General features: G+C 47.5%; 6 protein-coding genes across 6 annotated transcripts; 4 read left to right on the top strand and 2 right to left on the bottom strand.

Moving 5' to 3' along the window:
* Positions 1-411: 411 nt before the first annotated feature.
* VTP21DRAFT_210 (uncharacterized protein) lies at positions 412-2,513 on the bottom strand (the record flags this gene model as incomplete). The annotated part of the gene is made up of 12 exons (XM_069392258.1): positions 412-559; positions 636-914; positions 988-1,050; positions 1,119-1,174; positions 1,235-1,249; positions 1,311-1,376; positions 1,450-1,527; positions 1,612-1,701; positions 1,788-1,841; positions 1,933-1,987; positions 2,033-2,401; positions 2,467-2,513. The coding sequence occupies 12 exons, from the start codon at positions 2,511-2,513 to the stop codon at positions 412-414; spliced, it is 1,320 nt and encodes a 439-aa protein (XP_069256589.1).
* A 549-nt stretch (positions 2,514-3,062) lies between these two features.
* VTP21DRAFT_211 (uncharacterized protein) lies at positions 3,063-3,443 on the top strand (the record flags this gene model as incomplete). Its single annotated transcript, XM_069392269.1, has 3 exons — positions 3,063-3,224; positions 3,293-3,338; positions 3,424-3,443. 3 exons carry the CDS (start codon positions 3,063-3,065, stop codon positions 3,441-3,443), a joined length of 228 nt encoding a protein of 75 aa, XP_069256590.1.
* Positions 3,444-3,613: 170 nt separating this feature from the next.
* On the top strand, positions 3,614-4,880 carry VTP21DRAFT_212 (uncharacterized protein; the record flags this gene model as incomplete). The annotated part of the gene is made up of 4 exons (XM_069392280.1): positions 3,614-3,689; positions 3,759-3,897; positions 3,959-4,372; positions 4,445-4,880. 4 exons carry the CDS (start codon positions 3,614-3,616, stop codon positions 4,878-4,880), a joined length of 1,065 nt encoding a protein of 354 aa, XP_069256591.1.
* Positions 4,881-5,088: 208 nt separating this feature from the next.
* On the top strand, positions 5,089-8,581 carry VTP21DRAFT_213 (uncharacterized protein; the record flags this gene model as incomplete). Its single annotated transcript, XM_069392291.1, has 6 exons — positions 5,089-5,145; positions 5,218-5,293; positions 5,370-7,049; positions 7,115-7,908; positions 7,987-8,225; positions 8,302-8,581. 6 exons carry the CDS (start codon positions 5,089-5,091, stop codon positions 8,579-8,581), a joined length of 3,126 nt encoding a protein of 1,041 aa, XP_069256592.1.
* Positions 8,582-9,070: 489 nt separating this feature from the next.
* On the bottom strand, positions 9,071-10,728 carry VTP21DRAFT_214 (beta-tubulin family protein; the record flags this gene model as incomplete). Its single annotated transcript, XM_069392302.1, has 4 exons — positions 9,071-9,187; positions 9,265-10,271; positions 10,340-10,493; positions 10,663-10,728. 4 exons carry the CDS (start codon positions 10,726-10,728, stop codon positions 9,071-9,073), a joined length of 1,344 nt encoding a protein of 447 aa, XP_069256593.1.
* A 234-nt stretch (positions 10,729-10,962) lies between these two features.
* VTP21DRAFT_215 (uncharacterized protein) lies at positions 10,963-11,832 on the top strand (the record flags this gene model as incomplete). Its single annotated transcript, XM_069392313.1, has 3 exons — positions 10,963-10,965; positions 11,041-11,475; positions 11,536-11,832. 3 exons carry the CDS (start codon positions 10,963-10,965, stop codon positions 11,830-11,832), a joined length of 735 nt encoding a protein of 244 aa, XP_069256594.1.
* Positions 11,833-11,869: the final 37 nt, after the last annotated feature.

Raw genomic sequence — 11,869 nt, forward strand, 5'->3', positions numbered from 1 at the left:
AAACTCCGTTCACTTCGGCATGACACTGTTTATTTTAGTTTATTTATTTGATTTTCTCTGTTTCATTAGTTTCTATTATATCCATCCAAGTGTAAATCACCCCCTCCCTCCCTTCCTCTTTCTCCTCCTCTATCTACACCTCTTTTTTTTCGATTTTCTCTTTCTAGAAAGGTTACCCACTTAGATTCCTATTTATTTATTTTTCTTTTATTTTCTCTATTACTCTGATAATGTTGATACTATACTCGCTACTCTTCTCTTCCCCTCTCCCTCGCTCCTTTAGACGGACTCTCCTGTGTATCATAATCCTGAGACTATTTATTTAATACATATGGTATCTATAGAGTGCTTCTTGCAAAGTACGAATAGGTTTTCACCACGCAATCGTCCGAATAACAATAGACGAGGGTGTTATAGCCAAAGTTCTGGATCTTCCACCTTGGTGCGCACGTACTTCAGGAGCTTTCCTACTCCCCCCTGGCCCTCACTTCCGCAGTGGCCCACTAGACACTCCAATTCAGCCTTTCGGTTCAGATGCAGCATCTTGGATATCTCTTTTCTAAATACAACCCATTGGTCAGACAAAAGAGTTGCATAAAGAAAAATATACACACGCAGAGGAACGAACGCCCTACCCCCACTCGGGCCTCTCCAGGATATACTCCCGCCTAATGAGTTCCAACGCCTTTTTACGGTCGTAGTACGACAACGGAACCAAAGCGTCCGAGTCGATGTGGAAACTATTCAAGGAGTAGAGTAGGTTGAAAGCAGGGTTAGGAGAAGGCGAAGGGAAAGGGGGAGAATATAGGGTATGGGAGAGCCAGCCTTCGCAGGTCGTCTGAGTGAAGACCGAGCCAGCGAATGGCAGAGCATGCAAGATTGCAATTGTCGTACGACATAGCCCTCGAGCCAAACTTATAGATGGAAAGGATGTCGAGCCCTATCGCACCCACATCAACCATGATTTCACAGAGCATAGTGAATTACTCAAGATATTGGCTACCGTATGGATCCCCATCCATCAGGCCCAGGATAGGCAGTGGCTGGCGTCTACGCAAGCATAGTATATAGGGCGTCTTGGTGAGCGGAAGGCCAACTAGAGAAGCACTCCAAGTTACCCATCACAGCACGTATGTTCGCTCAAATAACGCAAAAAGTAGCGGGTGGAGACATCCTACCAAGGACAAGCGTCAAACGGGCCGCCATCCTGGCACCAATGCGGGCAGAACCTTACCGGGTACCCTTTGCCCTGTTGATATGTAGAGCGGTTATTTGGTTAGGAGGAAGTAGATGGTCGAATTTTCAAGTACCGTGACGATAACACATGGGCCAAGTGCAGTGGTCAGATCGGCCGAGAGGAGGTACTGGAATATGGCCTGAGGGGTGGTGGGGGGAGGGCTTTTAGCACGAATCTTGCATCGAACATCCCCACGCCAAATAAAATATTACCTCTTTCTCCACCACAAGCACGCATTCTGCCCAGGTCTCAATATGTTCAATTTGCTCCGGCGAAGGTATCAAGTATTCCTATACAAAGAAATCAACAAACTCACCCATTGAAATATATGGCGGTCGCCACTTCTTGGAGCAAATTTGAAATGGTTCACTCACATTTCCAGCCGCAGCCGAGCAATCCATAGCCGATCCACCCCGCAAGTTTATCCGGACTGCTCCATTGATGAATCCTTTTGTTCCGCCAATCTGTAATTAGGAGGAAACATAAAACCAGAGCAGTCAGGGGGGAGGAAGAAATTGAAACAGATGGGCCTCCAGCGAGGATAAATTACAATGTTTAGGCAGGATCTTGGAACGGTGAGCATACGACTGAGTTCGTCGATAACCTGCAGGGGAGAGGAAAAAAATATTATGTAAACGCATAGATGCGAAAAATGACCCATGACCCATTTAGTGTTTCAAGACGCATTGACTGACTTTGTCAATCACCGCTTGCGAACCAAACAAAGCCATGTCCTTGTAGTATATGTCTCTATATTAAATGAAATAGACACATGAGCGAGTCAGTGCCTCAAACCGGGCGGTTACTAAGCCATGCCTTTTAGTGCAGACGACGTTGTTGGCCAGCATCTCGTAGCAGATCTCCACCACCCTCAGGAAGATTGCAAAGCTCTTGTGCTGTTTGAGGGATGGATATCGAATCGCATGCGACTCGGAGAGGGCGGTGGTCCCGACCAGCATTTGCGTAGCGTGGTCGAACCTGCACAGAGAAAAGAGAATTCGTTTACTCCAGGCTGTTATAGGCCGTCTCGAATGACCATAGCATGGGACTAAGAAGGCTAACTTGGTTGCTGTCTCGGGCTGGCAGATCACGATGGGATGCCCGGCCGAGATGCAGCGCAAGGCGTCAAGCATAATGGAATCCAGACGGCGCAATACCCAGTCCCTATCAAGTGGAAAGATGAGATAGTATCAAGTCCGGGTCTCATACCAAGGCGGGGGCGATGGCACCTGGGGCGGGCGTTGAGCTGTACCATTCTACCGTGCTCAGAGCTCATGTTGCGAGTTGTATGCGAGGAAGGAAGGGTGTATGCGTAACGAAAAAGAGCGGTGGCAAACTTTTCAAGGGCCGAAATTCGGGACTATTTCTCGCCTGCATCTCGGAACCGATTGGCCGCCTTGATTGCAAGGAAAGAGGACAGCGTAAATCAAGAGTCAGTACGGCGAAAGCGCATTAAAGCTGGGTGTCATCACAGCCGGGCTTGGTGTCTCCAGGCCCGGCCTCTCCTCAACTGGCCGAACGATCTAACTTTTCAAATGCAAGGCCTCGAATCAAACGGCGGAAAATACAGCGAGCAAAGTTATTATTCTAAGTGAAGCTATAAGGGGAATTCATGGCAATTTCTAAGCTCTCGACCTCTGCGCTATAAAGTCGCCACAGGCCTCGGTCACAATGGCTTTTTTTATTATGAAGATCTTTCCCCAATCTACTTAGACCTCTAGCTCCGACCGATTCGAGTTTTAGATCTGGTTTAAGAAGTTCCTTTTGGTACTGTTCAGACGCCCGAACTTGTATGTGTTTGCCACTTCCACTTTTCCCTACTTACATGATGTGGAAACTGAGCCTAGTGATATTCATTGCCATCTTTGCAGCATTCTCATTTGAGCTACCATCGAAATACCAAATCATTTTTAATGACAACGCCGATGACCACGGCTACGATTATTGTGAAGCAAATTTTCCTAATGCCGAAGAATATACAGTGCCGGTAAGCCCGAGAGAGAAATGCTCCCTGTCTTTTCAAAACATGATAATGAACCTCCTGTCGCACGCTAGGCCAATGCAAAGCTGTTGCTCACCCAATTAGTCGTCAGGCATGGAGGTAATCTCTTCGTTATTCCGGGATTTATTAAATTTGGCTCTTTCGCATTATGTTTCGTGTCTGACAATTTTTTTTTTTTCAATAGACCGGTACATACTTTCATAGCATTTGTATCTCTGAGTAAGGAGAGAGCAAATCGTATTAAACTCTGATTTGCTTTTTTTAGCTCACCCAACAATCCACTGCCACACGAAGACGTGGAATGGAACTGCCCTGCGAATGAGTACAGCTTTATTAAAGAGAAAGACGCGTTCAGCAACCAATCCGTCAGTCCGATGGCGCTCCTGGCCATCACCGTCCCCGAAAATACCCCGTTTCGATATAGGTTGTGGAATGGCACCTGTAGCGTTGGTAGGCCCACCGCTCTCGGATATTCTAGGATTAGTTGCACTTACCTATTAATGGCTCCATCGTGAATAGGCCAGCTGACAAAGAAGGGGATGGACCAGCATGTTGAACTAGGTCAATCTCTGCGGAGGCTTTACATCGATAAGCTCAAGTTTATTCCTTCCGACTTTGATAACCAGCCGTCCATTTTCGTCCGAGCAACGCAAGTCTGGTAAGTCGTGGCGGCGAGTTTCTATTATGGAGCCTATTTTTTAGCTCTCCCTATGATGTAGGCGAGTCCGACAGTCCGTTGAGAGCCTTCTATCCGGACTTTATCCACACAAGCATGTGGCCGCCAACTCTTATATCGTCATTCATACGCTCCCGAGGGAAGCTGAGAATATGCTCCCCAATTTTGAAGCCTGCCCCAAATTAGTGGAGCTGCAAGGGCTTTCGAAGAAAACGAAGACTTTCAAGAAGTTCTTCCGCCAGAACCGAGATTTATACGAGACCCTCAATCATATCCTGAAGACCAAGAAGCAGAAGGGTCGCTGGGCGAAATCCTTTATTCCATTTGCTGATCAGTTCCATGCACGGGGTTGCCACAAAAAACAGCTCCCTTGCGACTCTTCGGGCGCCAATTGTGTGACCGACGAAATGGCGAAAGTCACCAAGGCTTTAGCCGACTGGGAATGGCAATTTGAGAGGTAACCACTTTGCACCCTTATTTCATTCATATTCTAGTCTTGATTATCCTGGTTCCCCTCCTTTTTAAATAGACGGGACTCTCCATACGCCAAACAATATGATCGCCTCATGATCGGCTCCTTTTTTGGTGAGCTCCTGGAGGAGCAGAAAAAAATGATTGATTGCGCCGAGCACTCCAACTCTACCCTCCTCAGCGATCAGAGTGAGCATAAGTGCGGCGCCAAGTTTAGTCTCTATGCCTCACACGATGACACCATTACGGCCATACTCGGAACGATGGGCGTGCCCTCCTACAGATGGCCGCCGTATGCATCCAATGTCATTTTTGAGCTTTGGCGCGCGGATTCCGCACAGTTCGAGCAGAGATATTTCCTCAGGGTATTGTATAACGGAAAGTGGCTGAATAACGCCGTCTGTGACCTGGAAAAGGGATGCTCGATAAACGAGTGGGAGCAGCATATCAAGGGCTACATTCCAACCGACCTAGAGACCGAGTGTGAATACTGAAGCGTTAGAAAATTAGGAAGTTTTAGTGCTAAGATTTTTTTTAAAATTATATTTGAAATAAAAGAGCGCTCTTTGTCGAAGACACGCCCCCTTTTCTATCACGAAATGGTAGCAAATCTGCGCCACGTAATATCCGACAAGGACAAACGCGTCGCGTTTCTTTTTCGAATAACCCTCCATCTCCTGGTTGCATGGGAAGTCGGGAACTATGTCTACAGGCGGCGGTGATGCGTCTGTCAATGACAAAATAAACATGGGCCTGGGAGTGAGTGTTTCGCTTTGTTGTTATTTTTGTGGATTATAGGTGGAGAAAATTCTGATCATCGCACTTGGTTAGGGGGCAGAGGGGGTAAATCAGTCACCGCAGAAAAAATCAATTCATCCATTTTTCCTCAAGAAAAAGGAGGAACAAGGTAACTAATCGACTGATCCATGTTGAGACTGAACGCTGATTTTACATTCTTGCACCCATGCCATCATCGACCAAAGACGAGCCTGTGCATGAACCCCCACAAATAACTGCAACCCATGAGCCACCAGTAACAGATTCTCGCCCTGCCGTCATTCATCCCTTTTTCATGAGCCCTGCAGAGCGCCAGAAGAAGCTGGAGCAAGAGAAGAGGGAAGAGGCGGAGCGCAAAAGAAAGGAAGAAGAGTCAAGAAAAGTCGTGGCCACCACTAAAAGAGCGACCGAGGTGTACATCGATGTCGAGAAGGAGCCGTGGAGAGATGAATCCAAATCAATTCATCCTTTTTTTACCCAGCGAGAGCGCCCGCAGCTTGCTGTTGAAGAAGGCTCTCTTCATGTTAACGTGTACGTGCCACCCCCAGAGTTCAAAGAGGCGCCTTGGCCTGGTTCAGTTGGTTGCAGCCACGTGAGGCAGCTGGACGAAGACATCATCTTGGTTAACGAAACTTATCTGAATTCCCAGCGAACAAAGGGCAAAGCAAGCTCGTTTGAGGTACCGTCCATCTCTGAAAAGTTAAGGGAGTATTTACATGATTGGAGCTCAGGGCGCTCTCGTGGAGAGGACCTTCTCTCTACCTCACAATCAACCTCGACAAGCAAAGGATTTCGCAAACTTCCCTTAGCCGTTGTAAAATGGTATTTAGAGACAATCTATACGAAAGATCAGCTCGAATCTAAGGGTTGCCGTCACCTCCTCGATCTCGTGCTTGCGGAATCGGGTTCTCAGCCACAGTATTCCCTTCCATGGACCCAAGTCTATCGTCCGCAACACTCTGACCATGTCCTAGGCAATCGGGAACAGACCGAGTATCTACGGCGTTGGCTTAAAGAGTGGCTACTGACCCCTTCAATCATCACGCGAACCGACGAAGATCAGAGCGGCTTCTCCTTGACGCCCCAACTGTCTCCTTCGAATTCGGCTCCCCCGGTCATTCCAGAGAAACGCAAAAAGAAACCAGGTCGCAAGCGTCGTCGCAAAGATGGGCTTGACAGTTTTATCGTTAGCACCGATGAAGAGAATAGCGACTGGCAACCTGGAGGACTCGCCGACCTCTTTTCTTTATCAGACGATGACTTCCAAACCCCATTGCGTGGGAGCTTATCCCCTCTTAATAAACGGCCGCATATGCCCAGGAAACGGCCAGAGTTTGTGACCTCAAACCTTATATTAATTGTTGGACCAACTGGCTGCGGGAAAACGACGGCAGTTTATGCGTGCGCAGAGGAGCTGGGCTATGAGGTCTTTGAAGTGAATGCAGCATCGCGCAGGTCGGGGCGAGATCTGTTGATGATGGTTGGGGAGATGACGCAAAGTCATTTGGTGGGATGGGATAAGATCGTGCTTGGAATGCCAGAGTCCGAAAATGGTGCAAGCACACCAGAAGAAACAATGGTGGATCTGACGGAGTCGGCTTCCAATAGCCCGGCTGATCATGTTGGAATGGAAAGAGGGCGAGGAAGACCCAGGGTGAAAAAAGCCGGACTGGGGACCAGCATACCCGAGAGGGGAGGGGAGGTGGAAGACATATGCATAGAGGCAAGGCAAGACCAGGGAGGGGCGGCGCTTGCTGCTAAACCGAGGCAGTCACTAATTCTGCTTGAAGAGGTGGACGTTATGTATGAGGAGGACCGGTCGTTTTGGAGCTCGGTCGTCTCGCTTGCTCTCAAGAGTAGACGGCCGATCATCATGACATGTCAAGGTGACTCCGCCCAAATTCCTAGTGAGGTTAATCATTCTGACCTTTTCGTTTGCCTTTTTATCCAGATGCCTTCCCCATCCCAATGGGGAACCTTCACCTCCAAAGGGTTCTCCGCTTTACTGCTCCCCCTGTTCACGAGGTATCTCCCTATCTGCATCTGATGTGTCTACTCGAGGCTTACTGGGTAGATCCCACCCACCTTGAAAACTTGTATTTGTGGCTACGGCAAGATTTAAGGCGCACCATTTTCCAGATAGAGATCCTCGCGCGAAGCTCAGGCGAAAGAGTGGGAGACCTGTCGATTGGGGGAATGGAAGTAGAAGAAGATTCCTCGGATATACACCGGTTGCTAAGGGAGTTGAAGCGCTGTGAAAAGTTTTACAATCAGGCGTCACAGTTGGAATTTGATTGGGGGGAAAATACCCATTTTAATATTGTTCGAAGATTCAGAGATGTAGATCTGAGTATAATGAGCGAGCTTGGGATGAAAAAATGCGGAGACGATATAAATTGGGTAAGCCTACTGAGGGCTTCCGAAAAATGGGTATCCTTCAATGAGGACGCAGTGGAAAGTCTGTATTTGCGACGATGGGAGAGATTTTTGGAGGAATGGTTCTCATCAACGGGGAGTCGTGCTATAGACTTTTTCACTTCGCAAAAAGCGGGGTATTTAGGAGAATCGAATGGTGCCTCCGATGAAGAGGATAAGTTGCAGAGTGAATCAGAGTTAGGAGCGCCTCAAAGGAAGAAGGAAAGGCACTTGAAAGAGCTTGCTATGCTCAGAAATAGAGCAAGGTATTTGGAAAATGTGTCGTTGCTGGATGCAAGAATTGGAGTCTCAAAGCGGCGGCTAGTGGAGGTGATTAGAGTTGATTCATAATTTGAATCATTTATATGTGTATATATGTGTATGATTAATTATTAATTTTATGATTAGATACAAGAAGGGGATCAATATGATTCCAGCACAGATGATCTTGTGGGCTATACCTCCATATTCAAGGACATCAACTCGGCTGGGCGGGAGCATTGGTCATTCGAGCAAGAAGTCGAGGCATTTGCTTCTATCTTGAGCCAGCTTCAGTCGGGAGAGGAAAGCACAGGCATGCTACCCTCTGGGATGGATTGGGGTGTTGAGTTGGTAGAGAAATGTCGAGGGGGTTTGGAATCGATTCGGTTAGTGAGAAGCTTCTGCACGCTGGACAGCATTTGTATTTTATTTCTTAGGAATATTATCTGCTTTCTATCCTAGACAATCCACATACTCTTCCCTTCTTCGAACTCTAACTACCACCACCGAGCTCCTCCGCGAATCCTGGCAGCAGCGCAGCGCCTGTAACACCCGATCCCCCGATCTCCTCGAGTGTCGCTCCTATCTCCACACCATCTTAGCGATTCAAGACGCAAAAGCGATTGCAAAAGCAAATGGCTTGGGAGAAGGGCGGCGGACCCGGAACACCCTCTATAGGCCGCAAGTTGAAGTCGGGGAGCAGGCAAGGCGCATCCTCGAGAGCGGATATTGGCGAGGATAGATCACTCACACTCACTCTGACCTCTGATGGGATTGTGGTGATTAGCAGGGATTTGGGAACTGGATAGGACTTCTACCGCGATTTTTGTACACTTGTAATATTTTTTTCGTCAACCAAATTCTTTAACATAAGCCTTGACACTTGGATTCCATCTTCCAAAATGTGCATATGTAATGCGGTTAGAAAAGATCATTGAGTGATCCGTTTATTATCAACAAAAACAACTGAAAGGGTGAAGGGGGCTTTGGGGTGAGCATAGAATTCAAAAAAGGGAAACTATCAAATGATAATGGGAAGAATGATGTAAAAAGTATATAAGGATAAGTGTATGCAAATCAATGAGCGTTGTGATATATTCATTTTTGTGGGGGGGGGGGAGATGAAAATAGGGAGGAGGTAAGAAATAGGTTGTGAGCTGGCATTATATAGAGAGAAGTGCTTTGAGATGGGTAGTGGAGGGGAGTCCAATCTGCCATCAGGAAGAGCATTTTATTCATCATCGTGGTCCTCTACCTCCGGTTCATCCTCCTCCTCTGCGGTTGCGTCCTGATACTGCTGGTACTCGGAAACCAGATCATTCATATTGGACTCGGCTTCAGTGAATTCCTAAATATTGAAGAAAATATATTGAAAATGTAATTGCAAAAAAAAAAAAATAGATTCACGAAAAGAACGATAGATACCATCTCATCCATACCCTCGCCGGTATACCAGTGCAAGAACGCCTTTCGACGAAACATGGCGGTGAACTGTTCATGCACCCGTTTGAATAGCTCTTGAATGGAGGTGGAGTTGCCGATAAACGTCGCCGACATTTTGAGGTTCTTAGGTGGAATTGCGCAGTGCGCCGTCTTTACATTATTCGGGATCCATTCGACGAAATAGGGAGCGTTTTTTTCTTGTATGGCTGTCATGCATTGGTCTACTTCCTGCATCGCCATATTCCCGCGGAAGATTGCGGCGACGGTGAGATAGCGGCCGTGGCGGGGATCCGACGCGGCCATCATGTTCTTTGCGTCGAACATTTGCTGGATCAGCTCTGGGACCGAGATGTTGCGATATTGCTCTTGGTGCGGGGCGGTTAAGGGCGAAAAGCCGACCATGAAGAAGTGCAGACGGGGGAAAGGAACAAGGTTGACGGCGATTTTGCGCAAGTCTGCATTGAGTTGGCCCGGGAAGCGGAAGCATGTGGTAGCACCGCTCATCACCGCAGAAACGAGGTGGTTCAAATCCCCGTAGTTGGGGTTGGTCAATTTCAGAGTGCGGAAGCATATATCATAGAGCGCCTCGTTGTCGATGCAGAATGTTTCGTCCGAATTTTCCACCAGCTGATGAACGGAGAGCGTCGCGTTATAGGGCTCCACCACCGTGTCGGAAACCTTGGGAGAAGGTACGACAGAGAAAGTGCACATCATGCGGTCCGGATATTCCTCTCGAATTTTCGAAATAAGCAATGTGCCCATTCCGGCGCCTGTGCCGCCACCCAGTGAGTGCGTGATCTGGAAACCTTGCAAGCAGTCACATCCCTCGGCCTCCTTGCGCACTACGTCGAGAACTGCATCAATGAGCTCCGCACCCTCGGTGTAGTGACCCTTTGCCCAGTTATTGCCGGCGCCGGAACGACCGTGAACGAAATTATCGGGTCGAAATAGCTTCCCGTATGGCCCGGAGCGAATGGCATCCATGGTGCCTATTTGAAACATTTCTGTCAAGCCCAGCGCATATATGGGGGTATTTCGCAGTGAAAACCAAACTTACCCGGTTCCAAGTCAACCAGCACGGAACGCGGAACATATTTTCCGTTACCGGTCTCATTATAGTATACATTGATACGCTCGAGCTTATGGTGGATATCTTCTTTTCCACCTTTGTAAGTGCCGTCAGTCTCGATGCCATGCTCTCCTGAAATAACCTACGTAAGTTATATGCAGAAGCATAGAACATGTCAGTTGAAAGGCCAAAAATAAGAGGCATAACTAAGAATGCTGTGGACATTTATAATAACAACGTGAGGGGGAGAAACAAAAATAGTATATCGTAGAGCTTGTACAATAAAAATGAAAAGCACCGCGTCAACCAACCTCCCAAAATTTGGTACCAATTTGATTACCGCACTGTCCAGTCTGAAGATGAACAATTTCTCTCATTTTTTTTTGAGTTAAAAGGATAAGATGAAATGAAGTGTATATGGGGAGGGAGAGATGATGGGGAAGAATAAAAATTCCAGGGACGAGGACGCGTAAATTTCAGGTTTCGATGTACTTTCACCACGAGGACAAATTCGACGACTAGGCTGCGCCTCTTTTTCTTGAGTCTCGTCGCTCTAAAATCCAAGAGCTGAACTATTCTCCATCTAATAGATCGCGTTGTTGCCAAATAAAATGGTAATGTAAATCGAGTCCGCACTCTTCTGATTTCGGAATTCCGTGACACTGTTTTTAACTCTATATTTTTGCTAGTCTTCGTATGAGAGTCGAGTGAATTTACTGTCGGATGCCCAGCTACCCGCTGGAGCCTCTTCGACCACACTACAACCCGATGTCGATTTGGAGAGCGGTCCGAAACCACAACTCTCCTCCGGCACTGAATCTGCGCCCAATAATGGTAATGCGGCGGGCGGAGGATCCAATGTCGCCATGGAATACCTCAGAGCAAGCAGCCACCCCACTGTACTCATATTCCACCTGCTTTTCCGTACAGCCGCTCTCCTCACATACCTCTTTGGAACCATTTTCACGAGCAACTTTATTCTGATATTTGTCTGCATTGTGTTGCTTCTCGCGTTTGATTTTTGGACCGTGAAAAATGTAAGCGGTCGGTTGCTCGTAGGATTGCGCTGGTGGAATGAGGTTCGAGAGGATGGAACTTCGCATTGGGTATTCGAGAGTCGCGATGTAAGTGCATATCTAGTCTATTATTCACTCGTCCTCCTTTCCTGATAATGTCCATGCTAGCCCTCTCATAAATTGAATGCCGCCGACTCACGCATATTCTGGTGGTCTCTCTACCTCTATCCCGTCATTTGGCTCTTTTTCGGCTTTATTTCTCTGCTCAAGCTGTCTTTTTCGTGGCTCCTTGTCATCGCCGTGGCCATTTTGCTCAATGCGGCTAATGTGTATGGCTACACCCAATGCGACAAAGACGCAAAGCGACGATGGGCAACGAATTTTGCCACGGATGCAATGACTGGCAATGCTGGTGGTTTTGTCGGGCGAATTTTCTCAAGTGGATTCCGGCGCTTTATGGGTTAAAGAGTGGAAAAAAAAAACTTTAAAATATAGATGGTGA

Source organism: Calcarisporiella thermophila, assembly GCF_041956535.1.
Source record: "Calcarisporiella thermophila strain CBS 279.70 unplaced genomic scaffold VTP21scaffold_1, whole genome shotgun sequence".
NCBI lineage: Eukaryota > Fungi > Calcarisporiellomycota > Calcarisporiellomycetes > Calcarisporiellales > Calcarisporiellaceae > Calcarisporiella > Calcarisporiella thermophila.